Source organism: Emys orbicularis, chromosome 24 (assembly GCF_028017835.1).
Source record: "Emys orbicularis isolate rEmyOrb1 chromosome 24, rEmyOrb1.hap1, whole genome shotgun sequence".
Taxonomy (NCBI): domain Eukaryota; kingdom Metazoa; phylum Chordata; order Testudines; family Emydidae; genus Emys; species Emys orbicularis.
The window spans coordinates 1,761,992-1,785,349 of record NC_088706.1 but is presented as its reverse complement, the minus strand read 5'-3'; the positions used below and the strand labels follow the sequence as shown (position 1 = coordinate 1,785,349).

The 23,358-nt window shown below is 47.1% G+C and overlaps 1 protein-coding gene across 1 annotated transcript in view; it reads right to left on the bottom strand.

The window, feature by feature from the left end:
* Nucleotides 1-23,358, bottom strand: part of FBN3 (fibrillin 3) — a 259,180-nt gene that overhangs the window by 172,580 nt on the left and 63,242 nt on the right. Inside the window, exon 5 of the mRNA XM_065422247.1 lies at nt 22,305-22,400. Coding sequence (XP_065278319.1) covers nt 22,305-22,400 — 96 coding nt within the window. The remainder of the gene's footprint in view (nt 1-22,304; nt 22,401-23,358) is intronic.

The following is a 23,358-nucleotide window of genomic DNA, read 5'->3' as shown; positions in this document are numbered from 1 at the left end:
GCAGAACAAAACAAAACAAACAAACAAACAAAGAACAGGAGTGTGAAATATCGGGACAAATTGCGTCCCGACTAAACATTGGTCAGGACGTGGGACAAATGCCTAAAAATCGGGACAGTCCCGATTTTATCGGGACGTCTGGTCACCCTACATGCTCCACACCTCGTCCCTCTCAGATTTTGGACGGCACTTCAGATTCTTAAACCTTGGGTCCAGTGCTGTAGCTATCTTTAGAAATCTCACATTGGTACCTTCTTTGTGTTTTGTCACATCTGCCGTGAAAGTGTTCTTAAAACGAACAACATGTGCTGGGTCATCGTCCCAGACTGCTATAACACAAAATATATGGCAGAATGCGGGTAAAACCATGGAGCAGGAGACATACAATTCTCCCCCAAGGAGCACAGTCACAAATTTAATTAATGTATTATTTTTTTAACGAGCATCATCAGCATGGAAGCATGTCCTCTGGAATGGTGGTCGAAGCATAAAAAGGTATATGAATGTTTAGCATATCTGGCACGTAAATACCTTGCAATGCCGGCTACAAAAGTGCCATGCGAATGCCTGTTCTCACTTTCAGGTGACATTGTAAATGAGAAGCCGGAAGCATTATCTCCCATAAATGTAAACAAACTTGTTTCTCTTAGCGATTGGCTGAACAAGAAGTAGGACTGTGTGGACTTGTAGGCTCTAAAGTTTTGTTTTTGAGTGTAGTTATGTAACAAAAAAACCTATATTTGTAAGTTGTACTTTCATGATAAAGAGATTGCACTATAGTACTAGTATGAGGTGAATTGAAAAATACTATTTCTTTTATCAGAAGGGTAGCCGTGTTAGTCTGTATCCACAAAAACAACTAGGAGTCCGGTAGCACCTTAAAGACTAACAAATTTATTTGGGCATAAGCTTTTGTGGGTAAAAATCCCACTTCTGCATCTGAATAATTGTTTTTTTTTACCCACGAAAGCTTATGCCCAAATAAATTTGTTACTATTTATTTTGTTTGTCATTTTTACAGTGCAAATATTTGTAATCAAAAGTAATATAAAGTGAGCAGTGTACACTTTGTATTCTGTGTTGTAATTCAAATCAATATATTTGAAAATGTAGAAAAACATCCAAAAATATTTAATACATTTCAATTGGTATTCTGTTGTTTAACAGTGCGATTAAAACTAAAACTTTTTAAATCGCGATTAATTTTTTTGAGTTAATCGTGTGAGTTAACTGCGATTAATCGACAGCCCTAGTACACAGTAAATAAAACTGGGGCCTGCTGAAAAATGAGGAGAAAACTAAATATTGGGCAGCATCTGTCCTGTGAACGGAATGAGGCAGGGGTCCTGTGGAAAACGTAGGATGTGACCATGTAACTAAAGACTGTATCATAATGTATATGCACCGGGGGGTTGAATTAAGGTTGCACAGGCAACCCTTAATTCTGGCATGTCCTAACTTTTGAGTGCTTGGCTTTGCAAGCTGAATAATGTTCTTGTAATGTTGTTTTCTGTGTGTAATATATACGAAACCCCACCAATGTGCCTGTCAGACTTGCCTTCTCCAGGGATTGCAGGGGAGGACTGTTTCCCATGGCCATAATTAACTTTTCAAATAAACTGTCCTGGAGGGAGACAGGAAACTGCATTATATTAAATCACATAGCAAGGCCTGGAGCAGAAACCCACTTGGAGAGCCTGTTACGTGAGATTCAAGTAACAAAGAGCCAGCCTGGGCCCACTGCTCTCCGGTCTGTGTAAATGTGAACAGGAAGAGCAGTCCTACATTGGTCACACTTACATATGAGGACAGAACCACTGGGGCAGCACTAGGTGAGATTTTCTGGCCCGTGTTATGCAGGAGGTTAGACTGGATGATCAGAAGGGCCCTTCGGGCCCTAAAATGATTATGGGCTGGTGTAAATCAGCAGAGCTCCATTGACTTCAGTGGAGTTACACAGTGGAGTTTATACTAGATGAGGATCTGGCCTTTGAATGTACGTGTACATGCCTCAACAGTAGCCATTTCACAGGCTGTTGTGAAGGCTGTGAATGGCTTCTCTTATAGCGCCCTGTTTCCACAGGTTCCTAATTCCTGAAGCAGACTCCTGTCCAACGTGAATTGTGCTGGAAAGTTTGAGAAAAATCCTTTCTGCCATTGTTGAGTTAGGAGGAGTGAAAGGACACAGTTGCCATTCTACCTGCACGTTAGCCATGGCCACAGCAAACTCAGTGCCACTTTGAACCCTGGAACGTGGCCATGGCAGTGTCCTCGCTGGGCGCTGGCCTGTTGCTTGGGCTGACTGAACAAAGCTACGACAATTTGTACACTGTGCCCTGAGTCTTGTGAGCTGAAAGCCGGCAGAGGCTGCTTCAGCAGTCAGAAGGGCTGGGAGCTGCATTGCTCCAGAGCTGGTCTTTTTCTTTTTCCCTAGCAAAGAGAGGAAATGAAACTCAGGTGCAGAGCCAAGGGGGCACAGGTCACATGCGTGCAGGTGGAGCTCGGGGTCATTATACGTTCCTCTCCTATGCTGCGTCAGTTTGTGCTGATACGAACAACTCTCTCTCCCTCTCTCATATATCATGGCAGTCACACCACTGCCCTTTGTCAGTGCCCCAGGAAGATATGCTCTCCCCCAGCGATCTTGCATGTGCACAGGGAGGGAGCAATCTGACTGCTCCTCTGTCCTGCGGGCCGGTATTTGGCGGAGGGCTGGGGGTGGGGAGGCCACAGCTCCATGTGCTTCTGGGCCTGCTTGGGCAGGTGGCTCCCAGGGTGGGGTGGGGGAGGAGTGAGCAGGGTGCAGCGAGAGCAGGGACCGTGCCGCTGTGCAAAGGAGGGAGGCTTCCCGGCTGTGGCCAAGCAGGAGCTGCACACAGGCTGGCGCTGTGCGGGGGCGCAGGGAAGAGAGAGACGCCTGAATGTGCGTGTGGTGGAGCACTCCCGGCCCCGCTGAAGTGAATGAGGCCACTCCTGTGTGAACAAGCCCTCACCAGCGTGAGCCCAGGAGAGCCGGGCCACAGAGCTCAGTGGCTGCGAATGTGTTTGTTCCTGATGTGCATCCACAACTACTGTAAACACATCCCTGGACACTGGACCACCAACCAGCAGGCAAACGCCCCCCAGAGCACAGGTCCTCCCCCTCACTCATCACCGCACCTCAGACGAATGCTCAGAAACAAAAACGTCACCATGCCCTTCCCTCCAGACTCAGATTCCCACCCCCAGGATACCCTGGGGAGAGGAGGAGCCTTGCAGCATGGGCTGACAGTCCTCAGATCTGGGCCTGGAGGATCAAGGGGAAATTCAAGACCCCCTCCCCAAGAATAGCCCCTGGCCAGCCTCCTCCTGAGTAAAGTCAGATCAGGGCTCTCAGCCGGTCTCTCAGGGCTCTCACATTGGGGAGACAGGCTGGTCTCTCTGGAAGACAAGGCTCAACCCACTTAGGGCTTTATAGCTAAAACTAAACACCTGAAACTCAAAAATCAATAGGTAACCCATGCAGATCACTGAGCGAAGATGTGATGTGAGCGACACACTCTTCAGAAGTCGATTGTGAGCTGCCAGGTGAACTGCAATTCCTTACGGTCTGGAGTAGGAGCCCCCTAGAACGCTCCTTATTGCTAACCACTCAGGTGGGGCCAGATGTCCCCAAGAGCTCAGGGCCAGATTATTTCCAAGCGCTCAGCTCCAACGATCCGGCCACATTTCCCCAGGAGCTCAGCTCCCAACAAGACGTGCAGCCCTGGTTTATGCTACAAGTTTGTGCTAGTAGAACTATGTCATTCAGAGGTGGAAGAATCCCCACCCCTGAGCAATGCAGTGATGCTGACTGAATTCCCAGTGTAGGGCTTCTCCTGTCGGCGTAGGTAGCATCTTCACTAAGCACTACCGCATCCCAGCTGGGCCACTGCAGTGCTGTAAGTGGAGACAGGCCCTAGAGAAGGGCCAGATTGTCAGAGACTCTCAGCACCCAGAACCTCCCACTGTGACACCCATGCCCAGAGCTTCAGAAGAACTTAGCACCTCCTATGCACCCAACATGCTGAGCTGCTTTGTGTTTATCCGAACTTCCTGTATCTGGATCGATCAGATTCCTACCACCACTCCTGGTGCGGGGTCATCCAGACCCAGCCAGCGTGCAGAGAATCATAGAATCTCAGGGATGGAAGGGACCTCAGGAGGTCATCTAGTCCAACCCCCTGCTCAAAGCAGGACCTAATCCCAACTAAATCATCCTAGCCAGGGCTTTGTCAAGCCTGACCTTAAAAACCTCTAAGGAAGGAGATTCCACCACCTCCCTAGGTAACCCATTCCAGTGCTTCACCACCCCCCTAGTGAAATAGTTTTTCCTAATATCCAACCTAGACTTCCCCCACTGAAACTTGAGACCATTTCTCCTTGTTCTGTCATCTGCCATCACTGAGAACAGTCTAGATCCATCCTCTTTGGAACCCCCCTTCAGGTAGTTGAAAGCAGCTATCAAATCCCCCCTCATAGAATCATAGAATATCAGGGTTGGAAGGGACCTTAAAAACCTCCAAGGAAGGAGACTCCACCACCTCCCTAGGTAACGCATTCCAGTGCTTCACCCCTCATTCTTCTCTTCTGCAGACTAAACAATCCCAGTTCCCTCAGTCTCTCCTCATAAGTCATGCGCTCCAGCCCCCTAATCATTTTTGTTGCCCTCTGCTGGACTCTTTCCAATTTTTCCACATCCTTCTTGTAGTGTGGGGCCCAAAACTGGACACAGTACTCCAGATGAGGCCTCACCAGTGCCGAATAGAGGGGAATGATCACGTCCCTCGATCTGCTGGCAATGCCCCTACTTATACAGCCCAAAATGCCGTTAGCCTTCTTGGCAACAAGGGCACACTCTTGACTCATATCCAGCTTCTTGTCCACTGTAACCCCTAGGTCCTTTTCTGTAGAACTGCTTCTTAGCCATTCGGTCCCTAGTCTGTAGCAGTGCAGGGGATTCTTCCGTCCTAAGTGCAGGATTCTGCACTTGTCCTTGTTGAACCTCATCAGATTTCTTTTGGCCCAATCCTTTAATTTGTCTAGGTCCCTCTGTATCCTATCTCTACCCACCAGGGTATCTACCTCTCCTCCCAGTTTAGTGTCATCTGCAAACTTGCTGAGGGTGCAGTCCACGCCATCCTCCAGATCATTAATGAAGATATTGAACAAAACCGGCCCCAGGACCAACCCCTGGGCACTCTGCTTGATACCGGCTGCCAACTAGACATGGAGCCATTGATCACTACCCATTAAGCCCGACGATCTAGCCAGCTTTCTATCCACCTTATAGTCCATTCATCCAGCCCATACTTCTTTAACTTGCTGGCAAGAATACTGTGGGAGACCGTATCAAAAGCGTCCACAGCCAGCGTGCAGCGTGCACAGCCCAGCGTGCAGCGTCCACAGCCAGCGTGCAGCGTGCACAGCCCAGCGTGCAGCGTCCACAGCCAGCGTGCGGCGTGCTCAGCCCAGCATGCAGCGTCCACAGCCAGCGTGCAGCGTGCTCAGCCCAGCGTGCAGCGTTCACAGCCAGCGTGCAGCGTGCACAGCCCAGTGTGCAGCGTCCACAGCCAGCGTGCAGCGTGCACAGCCCAGCGTGCAGTGTGCTCAGCCCAGCGTGCAGTGCCCACAGCCAGCATGCAGCGTCCACAGCCAGCGTGCAGGGGCAAACCTATTTTTCTAGAACAGTTTGCTGACGTTTTTTGAACCTCAGAGAGGTCGAAGGGTCTGGTCCGGGGTTTGGGTGAAGCTTTGGACTGGGTCTCATTTTCCCCATTCCTCATTGCTTCATCCTTGGTTTGCACTCTCCCCTTGGCCCAGCACCCCAGGAGGGGTGCACAACCATCTGCCAGAGACTCATGCTCAGAAATGTACATTAGCCACTGACATGACTGAGAGCAAACTCTGCCCCTGACTGAGATAAATCTGTCTTCAACAAAGATTTATTCCATCACAGACTCAGAACATCTCCATTAGGGGAAACGGGAGCTCATGCTTCCTAGGAACATAGGACTGGAAGGGACCTCTTGGAGCATCAAGTCCAGTCCCTGCAATTGCAGGCTGCCCCATCAGCTAATCTTCAGCGATCTCAGAGCTCCCATTACAAGGAAGAGAAGATCATGAAGGGATGAGCAACAAATTACAGGGCAGCAGAAAGACCTCACCATTTTAGCACCAGTCTGTCAGTCGCACACCTCGATGGGGGAGCGCTGCTCTGTATTTTGGGAATCTGAACCAATGGCGTGCTAGCGAAAAGCTATGAAATGTCTCATTACAAATTAGAATGAGAAATCTCCCAGTAAACATGGTCTGTTATTAAAATACTTATTTGAGGAAAATCCTAATTACTGCCAACAATTACTGCCACTAGCTTTCCTCCTCGTCCATATTTCTTGTTGAAATTGTTTCCAAATGAACTTGGAGTTGATGGGAAGAGCAGCCTGTCAGGATTCAGACAAACTCAGCCATCCATTATGCTCACAGCCATGAGCGTGAGTGGCAGAAACTGGCCCAGTAGCCAGTCGTCTCCCGAGAATGATTGTTGGTTTCTTTCCCTCAATGTAAAAGCAGGGGGGGAGGCCCAAAGCCGAGTCAGAGCTCACAAAACTGTGCAATGGCCTCCGAAGTCAGGGTCGTGTGTGCAGCGCACGGCACCAAGTGACTGTAATGTCCCCTCTCTCCTCAGGACTCACACAGCGAACTGGGAGGAGCAGAGACTCGCAGGGCATGGAGGAGTAATTCCCAGCTTGCTGTGCTGGCGCTACAAGGAGCAAAGGCGATATGAGTAGCGGGCTGGGCTTGGGGCCTCAGTATGTCCCCGAGGTTTCAGACAGGCTCACATGTGGGCAGCCAGCCCATCCTGCGGCTCACATGTCGCAGCTCCACTGCTGTTTGTCGCATGCGCGCTCAATGAGAGCAAGCCCAGCTATGGCTGCCCGAGCTGGACTCACCCCCCAGCTCCAGCGCGGAGACACCCAGAGACAGCCAGCCAAAGGCACTACAAGGTGGGTTATCAACCAGGCCTGAAAACAGAGGGCGCTTTGAACACCCTCTGCCTCTGACCCTTTCCCGCAACACCTGGGCCTAACACTGCTACTGAAATCATCCTCCTCACCCTCCAGCCAGCAAATCCTCTCGCCAGCGTCCTGCCTTTCTGGGTCAGGATCAAGGGTCTTCTCCTCCCCTTTGGAGCACTGCACAGACTCATCTCCTGCTTCCCTTGCAGACCTAGCTCCCTCCTCTGCCCCCTCCCCACTGCACCCCACACCCCCACCCTCCAGAGGGATCCCTTCTTCTTCTCATTTGGAGTCTGTGCCTCCCGATGCCAGGAAGGACTGGCGCTCTCCATGGAGCCCCCGACCTTCTCCTTTTCAGTGCAGAGTGGAATGCATGAGGCTGGCAGAAGTGCAGCGGTCTAAAACATGGGGGGTATCCAGTCAGAGAGTGCAAAGAAGGCCTTGTGACTCAGGGGATCAGTCACACGACACAGATAAACACAGTTTGTGAGCTTGGCAAAAAGTGCCCATTGGACAATTTCAAATAAAGATCAATGATAAAAGTCAGAATCAGTTCACCGATCATCTCTGAAGAGCAGAAAGGGCAGAACCCACGGAATCAGTTACCTACACATCCAGCTGAGGGTTCCCTGGAGCAACCAGCTCCACAGTAGCCAAGCACATCCATGCTTTTTTTTGCTCCAAGTAGTTCACCCCATAGGTGCCGACTTCCCTTCTGCCTTGTGGGTGCTCGACCCCCCACCCTGCCCCTGCACCGCCCTTGCCCTGCCCCCATTTCACCCCTTCCCCAAAGTCCACGCATGCAAAAGCCATAACATGAAAGCAGTCACCATTAAACCATGGATCATTTACTCTCCTAGTGAACACCGTGTCATACCCGTCCTGGGTTCAAAAGCACCCCTGGCCTTAGCCATGTACATAAAAAGCTGCATGTATTTAGTCCTTGCTCTGGAGCACCCAGTCAGCCCAGGAATGTAGCAAAGCATGTCATGGCAATGAGAAAGTAGATTTAAATATTGCACTGACAATACAATAGGGTGAATCGATGTCTGAGACAACCCACAGGGGCCTCCAACCTCAGTATCTTTGGATTTCGGGGCAAAGGATATCAAATTCAAATGTGGCCCCTGGTGTGTAAAGTTGCTCTGTGATCCTGGCCCTTTTGATACCCAGCCATAGTTGCTGAGGGAGTGAGAGCCCCACAGCACCCTGAGTCTGGGGGCTTTCACTGGGATTAGGCAGTTTCACATGACTCTGGGCATTAGTTTTTCATGCATCAGTTAAACCCTATTTCTGCTGAGCCTGAAGAGGAGCAAAAATTGACACAGACAGAAAACTGTCTATAATACGGGTCTTGAATGTCCTTGTTACAGCTCTGGCTGGGCTCTCCCTTATGGTCAGACACCAGGCTGCTGTACTGGATTCAGCCTTTGGATCATATGTGCCTTTAAGCCAGTGGGTCTGAGAAGCGTCCAGAATCTGTCTCTTAGTCCAGACTCTCTGGCATATGTCCAGGGTACAGACCGTCTGTCTCATACCCTCTCCTTGGGATGTGAGACCCACCCCCTGAACCAGAAGCTCGAGGCCCCAAGACAGTGTTTATCCCCAATCTCCCCAACTGCTTAAGCACTCTCTCCCCAGAGCTCCACCCTTGTGGGTACTCCAGTTACTGTTTAATCCTTTGGCGACCTTATGACAGTTAAAACAAGGGAACACACAGGCTTTGCAAAGGAGCTTCTAAGCCAGACACACCTTACTCATAGACAAAGCACAAGAGTTACCGATCTAGGCAAAACTAACAAACTCCTGCATGCAGAACCCCCAGCCACCAGTGCCCTCACCAGACCCAGATTCTCCAAGGGTTCTTTGGTTAGTGACCTTTCAGGGTCCTAGGCCTCTCCTGCACCCTATCCTGCTCAGTTGTCCTATTGTCTGTTGATGATGGTTGGTGAGAGAGGAGTTCTTCTCTGTGCCCCACCTCCTTGTGGGTCAGGGTTCCCCATGGCGACACCATGGTTTCCCTGGTGACAGAGGCAGTGACTGATCCCCCACCTCCCTGGATTTGCACTCTGGGTGATTGCTTTGGAGCTTCTTTGTCCGCCTCCTGCTGAGGCAGTTATAGGCTGAGGGGGGAGATAAGTTCCCCTCCCTCCTTGCTGCTGCTTTTTCTACACTCTTCCATGCAGCTGCTTTACATTTCTGTGGGGCTTTCCCCACCTTCTCATGGGTATCAAATGTTTGGCAATATTTTTTTACAGCCTCAGTTTCCCCTGCCCCAGCGGGGGGGCGTTGATTCACAGCCCTGCTCATCTGGGCTTCAGTTTCCCCACTTCCGGTCACAGTCACGCTTAGCACCACCTCTGTTTTCCTGGTAAGAGAAGACAGTGAAACAGCCCCCATGTGGCTGTACAGCTCTACATACTACCCCTCACTACCTGAAAAGCTGGACACACAATGTATCCGTTCTCTGTGGAACTTTAAAATCTCTTAGCCAAAGGAAGTGGTTTCTACAGAACAAAAAGAGACCAGTTAGTCTCTCAGTTTTTGCCTTCAGTTTCTACTATGGTAAGATTTGAAAATACTGACATGTTATATGCAGAAAGTGGAAATTTATCCCAAAAAGGTATTGCCCAACTAGCACTTTCCACACTAAAAGCAGAGACTCATTTTCATGAGAATTAGCAAATTGCATCCAAGGTGACATGTCACTATTTCCATGGGAGTAAAACAAAGAAACCCCCCAAATGTCATCATTGGAACAAAGCATGCCTTCACCTGAGTGAAATATTGCCATTTTTGCTGTAAAATCTTTTCTACTTGCAGAAGGAATCTCTCCACAGTGTGGGAAAGAGTCGTGATCAGAGACAAAACTTCAGCTTCCCCTCTTACAAAACAGGAGAAAACCGTTTAAAAACTATTTTGGCCCTTTCTCTCCACAGAGCTAATTTTTCTACACTGAAAAACTCTGACACTGATGTAACATGAGCTCCCATTACCAAATACTGCTGGAATTATACAGAGCATCAGCTACTTCTTCACTCCTGAAGATGGCAGAGAGCGGAAATGATGTTACGATTCTCTGAGTGCCCTAGCCATTAATCTGTTTACCTCTGAAGTGGAGTATTTCCTGAAATAAGCGTAAAGGTAGCCAGAGTCCTCCCATTTCAAAGCAGCCTCTCCCTGTAGTCCCAGAGCTGCTAGACTGCTACTTGCTGAGCACAGGGCAGCAGAGACCTGGGAATCCAGGCAGCTATTATGCTGTAAGGGGTCAACGCAATGCTTGAATTTTACACAGAGCCTTTCCTGTGGCACTCACAACCCTGAAAATTATTAAACCCGAAAAACCGTTAAAAATTCTCCTTTACTTTTCACTATTCATAACAAAATAAACTCTAACAAAAGTGATCATAAATGAAACAGTGGCCGGGAGGGTTTGCACTTCGCTCGAGCCTTTCATCAGATCAAATTTGAAGCTGTGCATGGCTCTAGCAAATACACTATGGTAAATATGGTCAGCACTAGGCCCCATATCCATATCTAGGCACCCCCCATCTAATCTATTGATCCATCTATCTAGGTTCTGAGATTCATACAGTTTAAGGCTCTGAGGGAAGATTGTGATCAGCTAGTCTGACCCCATAGAACGCAGGCCAGAGAGCCTCCCAGCAGTTCTTTGGGGAAATGCCCACTCTTCATTTAAAGACTTCACGGGACAGAAGATCCAGCGTATCCCTAGGGGAGTTGTTCCTGTGGGTAATTACCCGCCTGGTTACAAATGTGCACCTATTTCCAATTTAAATTTGTCTCGATTCAGCTTCCAGCCCCTGGATCTCAGTCTGCCTCTATCTGCTAGAGAAGAACCCTCGGCTCACAGAGATGCTCTCCCGGGGTGGATGTGGAGCACCCATCTCCATGGGAGCTGCTTGCGTTTCTAGGGGAGAATGAGGCCCATCGTTTGCAATGTGCTTGGGCAGCTTGCAGGATGAAATGTGTCTATAAGTCTCATCTTACCTATCTAGGGGCTGGAGGAGGCGCCCCCATGTCCCCAGGAGAACACTGGCATGCTGCCTTGGACAAATCATTGACAGAAATCTCTGTGTGGGTTGATTCTGCCTTCCCCCAGCTCACAGGGGCTGCAGTGCACAGGCTCTCTGGGGGGCGGGAATTCAAACTGTGCCCAGGAGGCAGTGGGGTCATGCAGCCCAAATACAGCATGGCGTTGCCAGCAATGTTATCCAAACCCATGTTAACACCTAAATGCTAGCTACTGACCAGCTGTAGGGTCAACCTCCTGGCACCACAACCCTGCGATAATGGAGAGGACTCAAAACTCAATGTTCCCAAAGTAGGGGTCAGTCACTCTCCTCAGAGCCAGTCATTCCCAGATCCCTGTCGCTCTTGCTAGCTAATCCTCAGCTCCTCTATGGCCCCTCCCAGCTCCCAGGGCAGACTGGAAATGATGGTCAGTTTACCCTGGGGGGGGGCAAAGGGAGGCAACGCTCTGGTGACCTGCTCAAGAGACCACCCACAGCGAGTCGGAGTCAGAGCCAGGAATAAAACTCAGGCGTTTTGGCCTCCCACTCCTGTAGGCAGAGCACAAATCAGAACCCTCCCCAGCCGGGGAGGGAGGGGGGGGAAGGCGGAGGGGGGGCAGCTGCCTTTGTCATACATGCAGCCCCATTTACATATTAGCTCTGGAGTTAGGGACATGGGAGACATTTCACAGACTGACGGGCCCTGCCCATACTCTGAGCTCACAGGCTGATTTGTCCAGCCAGCAGGATCCTCTAGCCTCTGTCTCATAGCAGCCTGTGTTTCACAGTACGGAGCCCTGGGCACCTTATCCCTTCTTTCCACAGAAAAGACAGTCAGTGCCGCTCTAAATACCAGCTCCTGCCATATTGAAACGTTATGGCCAGCCCAGCAGATTCCCACATTGTGCTGTCTCTGAGCATGAGGACCCTGCTCCAGACAGCGCTGCAGCAACCAGCCAACTGCAAATGCTGTCCCAGCGGGGAGCCAAGCTGTTCTGGTGTGAGGGGAGAGGGGAAGAGGAAGGTGAGTAGCCAACGGGCAGCCCTAGCCTTAGGGGAAGCTGCGCCTAGCAGGGAGTCGAGCGGCAGTGTAAAGGGAAGTACCAGGCCTTTTTCCAGCTGTCTCTGGAAACCTTCTCCACCCAGCAATGCCATAGAAGTGTCATTCCGGATCCAGAGAAATCCTTCAGGAGTGAACCCAGTATAGTGGTGGGTCTATGCTCCTCTCAGCCAGCATTGCCCTCCCCGTGCCCTGCGCATCAAGCACCAACACCTCATTCCACTCAATCCCGTGACAAGAGTCCCATGAATTCAATGCCACCAGGTTTTGGAACCATGGGAAGATCCCTTAATGTGACTAGGGCCCAGAGCCACAAAGACATTTAGGCACCGAGCTCCCATTCATTGCCATGGCAGTGAGGTGCTGCCTCTGCTTTTCCTGCAAGAGGCATGAAATCACCGTACAGACACTTCAGCCATCACTACCTCTGAACACGATCCAAGGCTACAGATCTGTACAATTGGCCAGCTTTGTTCTCCTCTGACTGGAGACTTCTAAGGGGCAACTGCGAATATTTCACATACTAGTATTGGTCTGGAGCTTGGGCTGAATCAGAAATTATGCACTGATCCACAGTGGAGATCTGATAGGCTAGTGTCCTCAATATCTTGTGTCCTTAAGGGAGCCCTGATTAGTGACTGAACCTTAATGTGCTCAGCAATGGAACAAACTCATTCTCCAGGAGGGAAGGGTTAATGTCTCCCTTCATTCGAGCAGTGAATGCCAGAGGCTCGGATGAAGCCTCACCCCCTCCTTGTCTTGCTGTAAGCTCAGAGCCTAGCATGGAGGAACCTCTGAAAAGTGTAACTTATCACATCCCTTAGCAAAGCGAAGACTCTGTTTGTCTTGGCCTGGTACAACCTGTGTGTACACAGCTGGAGAGCTTGTTTTGTCTCCTAGTGCGAGTCTGGACCAAATCAATTCTCCAAAGGCTTTGTAAAAATGTTCTCTATATTTAAAGAATTTTATATATATTACGAGACATCTCCAAAACCCATACACACACAAAACGTGAAGGCAATTGGATTTTTCAGTCTTCCCTGGCACTGGCATATCCAGAAATTGCTTTCTTTACACATTTGCCAGATTCCTCCTAGAACACAGCCCTTATTCTTATAAACATGCAAGCCGTAGTATTTATGCTACTTGCTAAGCCAGCAGGGGGGAACCAGCCACCTACATGCTCTGGGGCCCAATCCTAACTCCACTCCACATACGGAGTTCCCATGTAAGTCATTTTAGGTTTAGTGGGAGCAGAAAGCTTTCAGGATGGGGCCCCCTGTTGTGTAAGACTGTCTGTCATCGTGGCACCTGCCTAAATACTTTATAGTAATTAAAAAGAGAGTGTGTGTGTGTGTGTGTGTGTGTGTGTACCAATCTTTGCTTCTGTAACAAAGTACAAGGGAGGGGAATGGAGCAATGTGTGCCCCCTCTGTAATGGTATATGAAGGCTGTTAAAAGAACTTTCACATTGTTGCATCCTGTAAAAGTGAGGCTCAAACCACCGTGGAGGCCTTTGATGGGGCACCTGCTCCACAGTGCTCAGCAGGTAATTCTGTAGCCCATGGAACACTGCACAACTATTTTGAGCTCTGCGTATTTTGGCTGGCTGCTGTTCAAGCAGGACTGCCTGCCTGCCTGGGCTACCGGAAACCAATGTTATTCCTATCTCACCCTCTACATCAGACTGCCAAGAATTCAGAACTTGGAAAAAGCCATTCGAGACAGGAACCAGACAATCCCGGAGCAGGGAGCTAGACGGTTCACTCCCAGTCTCAGGAATGTCGGCCGGGTGGGGGGAAAGTTTCCCGAGACCTTTGATGTGAATCCTTTGAGTTTGCACATCCGCTCCGGGGAGTGTTTCGGTTTCACTTCTGTTCTGTGCAGCGCTGACCCTCGCCAAACATCCCCTCAGCAATGAGTGTCCTTGAGCGTTCCTCTAAGCCAAAGGGACGGGAGGGAATTCCAGCTCTGCTAGCAGAACCTCACTCATTTCCACTTTGCTGAGACACCAAGCCCGTCCAGCTCCTCAGCACACCCTGGCTGTGGAAGCTAGAGCAAAGCCACAGCCGCTCTGTGCCACAGTCTCAGCTGGTGTAAACTAGTGGAGCATCATTGACCTCAATGAGTGGCCCAGATCCACAGCAGCTGAGGCGCTGGCCCAGGATTTCACTATTTTTACAAAATATTCTAGGGGCAGAGCTGGCCGCAATTTTACACGGGAGCATTTTTCAACAGGAAATTGGCTTTTTGACTAAAATCAACTGATTTTGTGGAAAATTTTCAGTTTGGTCAAACTTTTCTAGTTTTTAGCTGAAAAATCACAAATTGAAATACCAACTTTTTTGTAAAAATGTTGAGATACTAGTAAAAAATGTCAGTTGTGGGTTAAATGTTTTGTTTCTTATTTTAGTTTTTTTGGTTAAAAAAAATTAAAAATCAGTTTCTGAGTTCAGGTTTTTGTCAAATTGCCTCTTTCCCCCTCAAAAAAACTGTAGTGAGAGAGGGATAGAAAAAATCTTCCTCATCAAGTGCATAGGATGGACAGTGCTCAGGGAATAAATAAGGGTTATGGGGTGAAGAAGACTGTAAGTCTGTAGGACCCCTGCCTCATTTGCTGCACAAGCTGTAAGGTGTGCGGTGAATGAGGCAGGGGTTTCAGGAAGAGAAAGGATGGTCTCTGGCTAAGGAAGTTGAATGCCACCCTAGAGAACTGGATTCTATCCCTACCTCTGCTGCAGAGTTCCTATGCAGTGCTGGGCAAGACACTTTTCACATGTGACTGCTAATTGTGTGATCCTCATTTTATGGGGGCTCAAACTAAGGTGTAATTGTAGCACGGCTAGGCATAGCCATGCTAGCATTAATCTAGCTAGCATGGGTAACAACTGTAGTGGAGAGATGGTAGCATGGGCATCATGCTGAATATATACCCAGGGTCCGCAGTGGGTGTGTACTGGGGTGGTTAACCTGTGCTGAAGCCCATGCCACCATGTCTTCATTACTATTGTGACCTGTTCTAGCAAGGGTTTGCCTACCTGTCCTACAACTACACCTTAATTCCCAGTGTAGATGTACCCTAAGACACCTAGGGTCAAATCTGCAGAAGTGCTGAGCACGTAAAACTGCAAACCAGGTCAGTGGGAGCTGTGGTTTGAACATACAAAGTGCTATACAAATCCTAAGTACTCTAGAAAATCAAACCTTATATGCCTTAAATTGGGCACCCAAAATTAGTGGGTACAGTGGACTGTGTGCCTCAGTGTCCCTCTCTAAAGATAATACCACCTCCGCATCTCACAGTGGTATGGGGAAGATAAATTCATTAACATTTGTAAAGTACTCACTTATTACTGCGATTGATGAGCACCATGAAAGCACCCAGGAGGAAAACTGAGGTTACTTGCTTGTAACGGGAGTTCTTCGCGATGCATTCGGTATATCGACACTTGGGATGCACTGACCCATTGCAGCTAGGATGGTGGAAGCGCCTCACCCCTCGCATCCTGTCACTAGTGCTCGTGCCAGTCAGGCAGCATGGCTGTAGGAGTGCCTTCCAAACGCTAACGTGGACTGCCAAGTACTGATACAATTAGGACAGTGTGTAAAGTGGGGAAGGCGCACGGGGGATGGGAATATGCAGACTGCATCTTGAAGAATTCCAGTTACAAGTCTGATGAAGTGGGCATTCACCCACGAAAGCTTATGCTCCAATACTGAAGAATTCCCGTTACAAGTCTGATGAAGTGGGTATTCACCCACGAAAGCTTATGCTCCAATACTTCTGATAGTCTTAAAGGTGCCACAGGACCCTCTGTTGCTTTTTACAGATTCAGACTAACACGGCTACCCCTCTGATAGTTATAAGTCAGGAACCTCCATTTCTTCTTTGGGTGCTCTTTGCAGATGCCCACTCTTAGGACAGGCGAGCAGTACCTCAGTAACGATGGACAGAGCTCTAACTGAACGGTGGCTGAAGTACCACCCTACCAAAACGAGCATCAGGCCAGGATTCTAAATCTAGTGCACAGTGAGACGTACAGTGTGGTTTGTTCTCCATGTAGCAACCTTGCAAGCCTCAGAAAGGGGAATGTGCTTGAAAAATGCTATAGATGCAGCCATTGCCCTTGTATTATGAGCTCTAAGAGGAGCTGGAGGGGAAAGCAAAGCTGCCCTATCACATTCCTCCATACGAAGTTTGACCCCTCAAGATAACGACTGAGCTGAAATGGCCCTACACGTCAAAGAACTGGTATAAGAGAGAAACAATTTAGGAGAAGATCTGAAGTCCTTAGTTCTATCCAGGTGATATGAGAGAAATCTTTTTGCGTCTAAAGAATGTAATCCAATGTCTCCCTGGCTTATATGGGTTTTGAGGGAAAATACTGGTGAGTTTATGATTGATTTACACGGAAATCGGAAATAATGTTTGGAATGAATTTAGGATGTGGCCAAAGGACCGCCTTGTGCTTTTGAAACATGCATACAGCCCTTTAATTCTTCGAGCGGATGTGAGTGCGGTTGAAAAGCTGTTTTTATTAAAGGTGAAACGGAGCAATCTTGGAATGGTTCAAAAGGGGAAGACATCAGTTGAGTCAGTACTAAATTCCAATTCCAGGAGGGGGCAGCGATGCTGGTGGATGGATAAAGGTTCAGCAGACCCTTCAAAAATCTCTTCACCATGTCATGTGAGAAAATGGGTTTGTCCCTAATATATGCATGTACCAATGAAATAGCCGCTAAATGAACGCTAATAGATTATAAGAATAGACCCTCCGTTTTTAAGTGTAACAGATATTCTAAGACCTTGTGAATGGGGGCTGAACCTGGATCTACACTTCTATTTTCTGCCCATATAGTGAATCTTTTCCATTTGGAGTCATAACACCTTCTAGTAAAGGGGTTCCTAGCATTAATAACAATTTGTTGAACCTCAGAGGAGGTTCTATTTCTGTCAAAGTCCTAGCAGTTAGGTGTAGAGGTTTGAGGTCTGGGTGGAGCACTGTCCCCTGTTGCTGCGATAACAGTGGTGGTCAGTTACCATTGTTGTCTCAGCCACCCCAAGTCATCCTGGCAAAATCCTGCTTTGCTTTGGTTAGAACTTTGGGAATTAAAGGGAATGGGGGAAATGCATACATGAGATCTATTCCCCAGTTTAGAGAAATGTGTCTGTCAGAGATTGACTGTCTGTCCTCACTCATGAGCAGAAAAGAGTGCAGTTTGCATTGAGTCTGGTGGCAGACAGGTCGATAGGTGGGAATCCCCAATGTCTGAAGATAACCTCAGTTGATGAATTCTCTTGAGATATTCATGCATAGATAGTGAGGCAATCTGCTAACTTGTGTTCTCGTGCAACATGTAAAGAAATTGGGGTAAAAATTGTAATGTATGCACCAATTCCATAGCTCCATCACTTCATTGCACAGGTGGGTTGAATGAGAGCTCTTGTTTGTTCACATAATAAACTTCATTCATGTTGTCCATGGCAATCTGGATAGCTGTTTTGCATATCTGTGAGAGACATGCTTTGAGAGACAAATGGATTGCCCGCAGCTCCCATATATTTATGTCTAACCAGAATTCTTAGAGACTCCAAAGACCCTTTACTACCTGAGTGTGAAGGTGTGCACCTCAGCCTATCTTGGCTGCATCCGCGGTTACTATTAACTTCAGATGAGGTGCGTTGGATAATACTCCATTAAGCACTCTCTGCGGATGTAGCCACCATGTTCTAGAATGAAGAGTTTCATGCGGTATTGTAATTTTCTTCAGCCTGCTCTCTGGACTAGGACTGAAATTCTTCAGAATCCAGTGCTGAAGTGACCTCATTCTGAGACCGGCATGGGGGTTACATATGTCATCCATACCATGAGTCCTAGTAGCTTCAGAAAAAACCCTGTCATTTGAGCCAGCTGTAATGTCAGTGAATGTATTGAATCAGTTATTTTCAAAAGCCTCTCTCCCGATGAAAAGCCCTTCCTTTGACAGAACTGAAGATCACCCCTATGAAGGGACTCTTGAGATGAAATGAGAAGTGACTTTTTCTTGTTTTTGATGAGACCCAGGGTTCTGAATAGACAACAAGTGTTCTGAATGGCTGCCTCTTATTCTTCTTTGTGTTAGCCCGTCAGCAACCAATCGGCCAAATACGGGAAGACAGAAATGTCTTGCATTCTTAGCTGCGCTGCTACTGGAGCTCAACATTTGGTAAATACTCTGGGTGCAGTGGAGAGACTGAAAGGGAAGATTCTGTATTGAAAGTGGTGTAAACCAGGGACAAAGCATACGTACTTTTGGTGAGATGGTCTTATGGTAATATGGAAATATGCCTCTTTGAGGTCAAGAGCTGTAAAATCAATCTAGAGTAGACAAGGAGCGAATGCTTAGACCCAGGGAAGGAATCCTGAACTGAAACTTCCTGATCCCAGAGATCTAAAATCGCTCTGAAGTCTCTGTTCTTTTGGGGGATTAGGGCACGTCTACACTTACAATGCTGCATCAGCGCAGCTGCACCGCTCTCCCCTGCAGGCAGCTTAGAGCGTCTTTCTTAAAGCTCTACAGCTGCCCTGATGCAACTGTACCACAGCAGAGCTTTAATGAAGACGCTTTAAGCAGACGGGTGAGAGCTCTCCTGTCCACTCCTCGAGAGGTGGCAGCTAGGTGGGTGAGAATCGGTCTCCCGCCGACTCAGCACTGTCTACATGGGGGTTAGGTCAGTATAACTATGTTGCTCAGGAGTGTGGATTTTTCACGCCCCTGAGCAATGTAGTTATATCAATATAGGTCTGTAGTGTAGACAAGACCTTAGAAAGTAATGGGAGTAGAACCCCTTGTTCTGGAAGTCAAGGGAACTCATTCTATAGCTCCCATGTTCAGAAGAACTTGTGCCTCTATCCATAATAGTCTCTCCTGGGAGACGTTCCTGGAGAGGGAGGGGGTGGGAGGTTGTATCCACAGGTGCGGAACAATTTTTAGGGGGGCGGAGGGGGCTGAAAGCAATTGAACCAAACTGTAAACCCTGTATGTGATGGAACCCCCTTGAAGCCAAGGGGTGCTGCTGCACCCCCAGCACTCCTAGTTCCAGCACCTATGGTTGTATGGAGGGAGTGATCTGGATTGGGTGGTATAACCTTCTTTTATCATATACAAAACTCATCTGTCTGAAGTGATAGTTGTCCAAGCCGGTCTCCAAACTGATTTACTAAAATTGGTTTGAGGCTCTTGACTAACATGTCAAACATGAGGCCTGACATGTGGTAAAGTAAATGTGGCTGAAGGATTCTGTATACGCATCTGCAGTTAGAAGGGTTTCTTCCTGTTACATGTCTGTGAATATGTTTGTTGCTGATGGTGCTGCTGATGTTATGGTTCCTCTGATAAGAGGCAGATGAAAAAGGTGGTATGTACTGCCTGTGATATCTGAACACCAGAGTAGAAGATCTTCTTCTGAAAGGTGGCATGAGTCCTTGGGTCTACCCAGTGTGTCACCAGTCTTTACAATAAATAAGCCATCTCCTTCGAAAGGTAAATCTTCTATTTTGGCCCTGGTATCCAGTGGGAGAGAAGATGAATGTAGACAAGCATGTCTATGAAGAGATATTGCCATTGTCAATGATCTACAGGCAATATCAGAAACATCAAACAATGCCCTAAGGACATGTTTGGCTACGTTTTGGCTTTCATTAATCATGGCTGATGTTAACTTCCTTTGATCCTTTGGTAGATGTTCAGTGAATAGAGCCATCTTCTCCCACAATGGAAATTGATATCTAACCATCACCACTTTGTAGTTGGATATACACATATTTAAGGATGCAGAAGAAAATGATTTTCTACCCAAATAATCTAATTTTCTTCCTTCTTTATCCATTGGGTAGAAAATTTTGGTTTTTGAAGAGAAGCTGCTATGACCAGGGAGTTTGGTTGAGGATGTACATGAAAACAAGAGAGCCCCTCCTGTGGGATTTGATACAATTTATCAGCCTTTTTGGAAACTGGTTGGCATGAAGATGGCTTGGACCAAAGGGACTATGCTATTTGCTATAACATTTCTAATGTGGGCAAGGAGACTTTAGGTTTCATTGTCAAACCTAAGATATCAAATACCAGATGTGAAGTCTCCTTTAATGCTACTTATGGTAAATTCAGGGTTGATGCCATCCTATCCATCTATTCTTGGAACTGAATTGCATCCTCAGAGGGAAACAAAGCTGTTGGTACTCCCTCATTCTCATCAGGAGATGAACTGCTCTGCAACTCTCCTAAGTCATAAGGAAACATCCTCGGAAATCCCTCTTGATATTCCTCTTCTGAGGTTACTTCCTTTTCTGCAGTGGAGGAATACTGCAATGGTCTTGGATATGGGGCTGACAGATCTGGACATCTCTTTTCTGTTGAACACGGTGTTCCGGCCCTGAAGAGACCAGTCTTCCAGCATGCAAAGAAAAATGAGGAATTGGCCAATATGGCCATAGCATTCACAGAGGCATAGGGCAGTCCTGCTAGCTTTTCCAGTATCATAGTCTACAAAGGCTATCTAGGGAATTTGGGCTCTCTCCTTGTCGGAACACTTTTTCAGTGAAAAGAATGTCCAGTCAATACCTGTACTGGATCTGGTTCTAGCTCTGAACTCAGATCCGATCCTGGCTCCGACACTGAAGCCATTGATTAAACCTATGGGGTAAGGACTCTAAAAAGAGAGGGCAGGGAAATGATCTTCCCTGGTGACCCCCCTGCAGGGTGGAAGTGAAGCTGAACTTTCCCTGAAATTTTGTTGTCTTGGTCTTTTGTTCAGAAGAGATTGCATCTCAGTCAGATCCGTAGAGGGTGTGGATCCAGGTGCATTTGAGCTGTCACCTCAGTTATGTGCTGTGGGTTCGTTGTTAATGTATCCTCAGGTCTTGATCTCAGGCTCATAGTTTTGGGTGCCTCTTGAGGTCCCAAGTCTTTCAACTTCGGTTCTACCCCGTGTGAGTGATTGGAGGAGCTGCTGGAGACATGCTTAGACTTTCTTTTCCTTGGAACTGAGGAAGATCTGTTGGGCGTATCTTGTGGATCCTTATGACATTTGTTCAGATCCAGGACTGATGTAGGTTGCACCATGGTTGAGGTCGGATCCAAGAGGACCACTGGAACCTCAGCTGACTTGGAACCAGAGCCTGGTACTGAAGCCAAAGCTCTTAACAGATCTGGATGGCTCTTTGGCTCCAGCAGTAGACAGAGCTGACTCCAGTCTCCTGCTTTTGAGCTCTTGGATCCTGTAGGCTTAGCAGCTAGCCCTTCCTTTTACAGAAGGACCTGCCATCTATTTCGTCTGTGGATGTGTGGCATATTTGGCAGTGTGCCAGCGAGTGATTTTCACTTAAGCATGTTAAGCATTGTACATGTGCATCACAGGAAGGAAAGACAGCTGGACACGACATATCTTTTTTGGAAGCTGTGTTTTTTCACTTTGATGTCTGTCATAGTCGGTAAGTAAACTGTTTGTTCTACTGTTATCTATTTCTAATCTATCTTTTAACAACTGTAACCTATACTAGCTATACTAGCTAACTAACTACTAAAATACAACTAATTACTAACCTACATGTATTATTTTTATTATTATTATTTTATATTTGTATTTTTATTAATTTTTGTTAGGCTACAGCACTAGCGACAGAGCCAAATGGACAGAACGGGGTTCATGACCTAATGCTGCAGTGGTCGGAAGGAATTGAGATGGCAACAGCGCCAGTGCCCCTGACCCGCACATAGGCTGGGGACAGGAGGCGAGGGATCAGGCAAGGGGTCAGGCATTTCTAACAGGTGCTGCGACTAGAAGGTTTTACCATCCTACCTCGGTGCAACCCAAGAGGGGAATGTGCAGAGGACATTCCAAGAAGAACGAATATTTCTGTATTCATTGATGGATGAGGTTAGAAATACTGAACAGCTACCTACTGTCCATCCTGTGCACTGAATGAGGCAGGAGGCCTATGGAAAAAATAGTATGTGATCATGTAATTAAAGACTCTATCATAATGCATGCACACAATGGGGGCCAAATTAGTACTGCATGGGCAAACTTAACATGGCATTTCCTAATATAACTTCTGAGGGCTTGAATTTGAAACCTTTATGTTCTTTTTTGTAGTAACATCAGTGATAGTAATATAATAAATTGCTCCTTACCCCTCTCACACTGAGGGCCAGTGAACCCGTAGACACAAGCGCAACGGTTTGGTCCAATGCACCGACCTCCGTTCTGGCAGCCATTTTCACAGACAGCTATTCAGAAATAGAAAGATGGGTGAGCTGACACTAGACAGTGTTCTAACAAAGTACACCAGGAAATTCTGCTCTAATGGAAAACCCATGATGCAAGATGCATGACAGCTGCAGAATTTGAAGCATCCCATGTTTTATGTTAGATATTATTTGCAGTTCAGGGATCTTCCCCACATACTGATTCTAAAGAGAAAGGTATGTTATTTTTTTTTCAGCAAGGCAACTCTGATTTCTTCCTGTTTATAAAGAAATCAATTATAAGTGGACTGGAAACCAACAGCTCAGTCAACAGAGAGATTTTGCTAGGTGCTAGAATCTCAGTTAACGCAGCTTAGCTCTGTGATCCAATAATGAAGAAGTACAAAATTAAAAACTGTGAAAAGGGAAAACTTGTGCTAGACATGCCCAAATCTGAGCAAAATGGTGCATGTCAGAAGTCAAGTGATCATTAGGGATGTTGATTAATCGCAGTCAACTCACCCAATTAGCTCAAAAAAGTTAATCGTGATCGAAAAAAATTAATCGTGATTAATCGCAGTTTTAATCGCACTGTTAAACAATAGAATATCAATTGAAATTTATTAAATATTTTTGGATGTTTTTCTATATTTTCAAATATATTGATTTCAATTACAATACAGAATACAAAGTGTACAGTGCTCACTTTATATTGCACGGTAAAAATGATAAACAAAAGAAATAGTATTTTTAAATTCACCTCATACAATACCGTAATGCAATCTCTTTATTGTGAAAGTGCAACTTACAAATGTAGATTTTTTTTTGTTTCGTAACTGCACTCAAAAACAAAACAATGTAAAACTTTAGAGCCTACAAGTCCACTCAGTCCTACTTCTTGTTCAGCCAATCGCTAAGAGAAACAAGTCTATTTACATTTAAGGGAGATAATTCTGCCCACTTCTTATTTAAAATGTCACCAGAAAGTGAGAACAGGCGT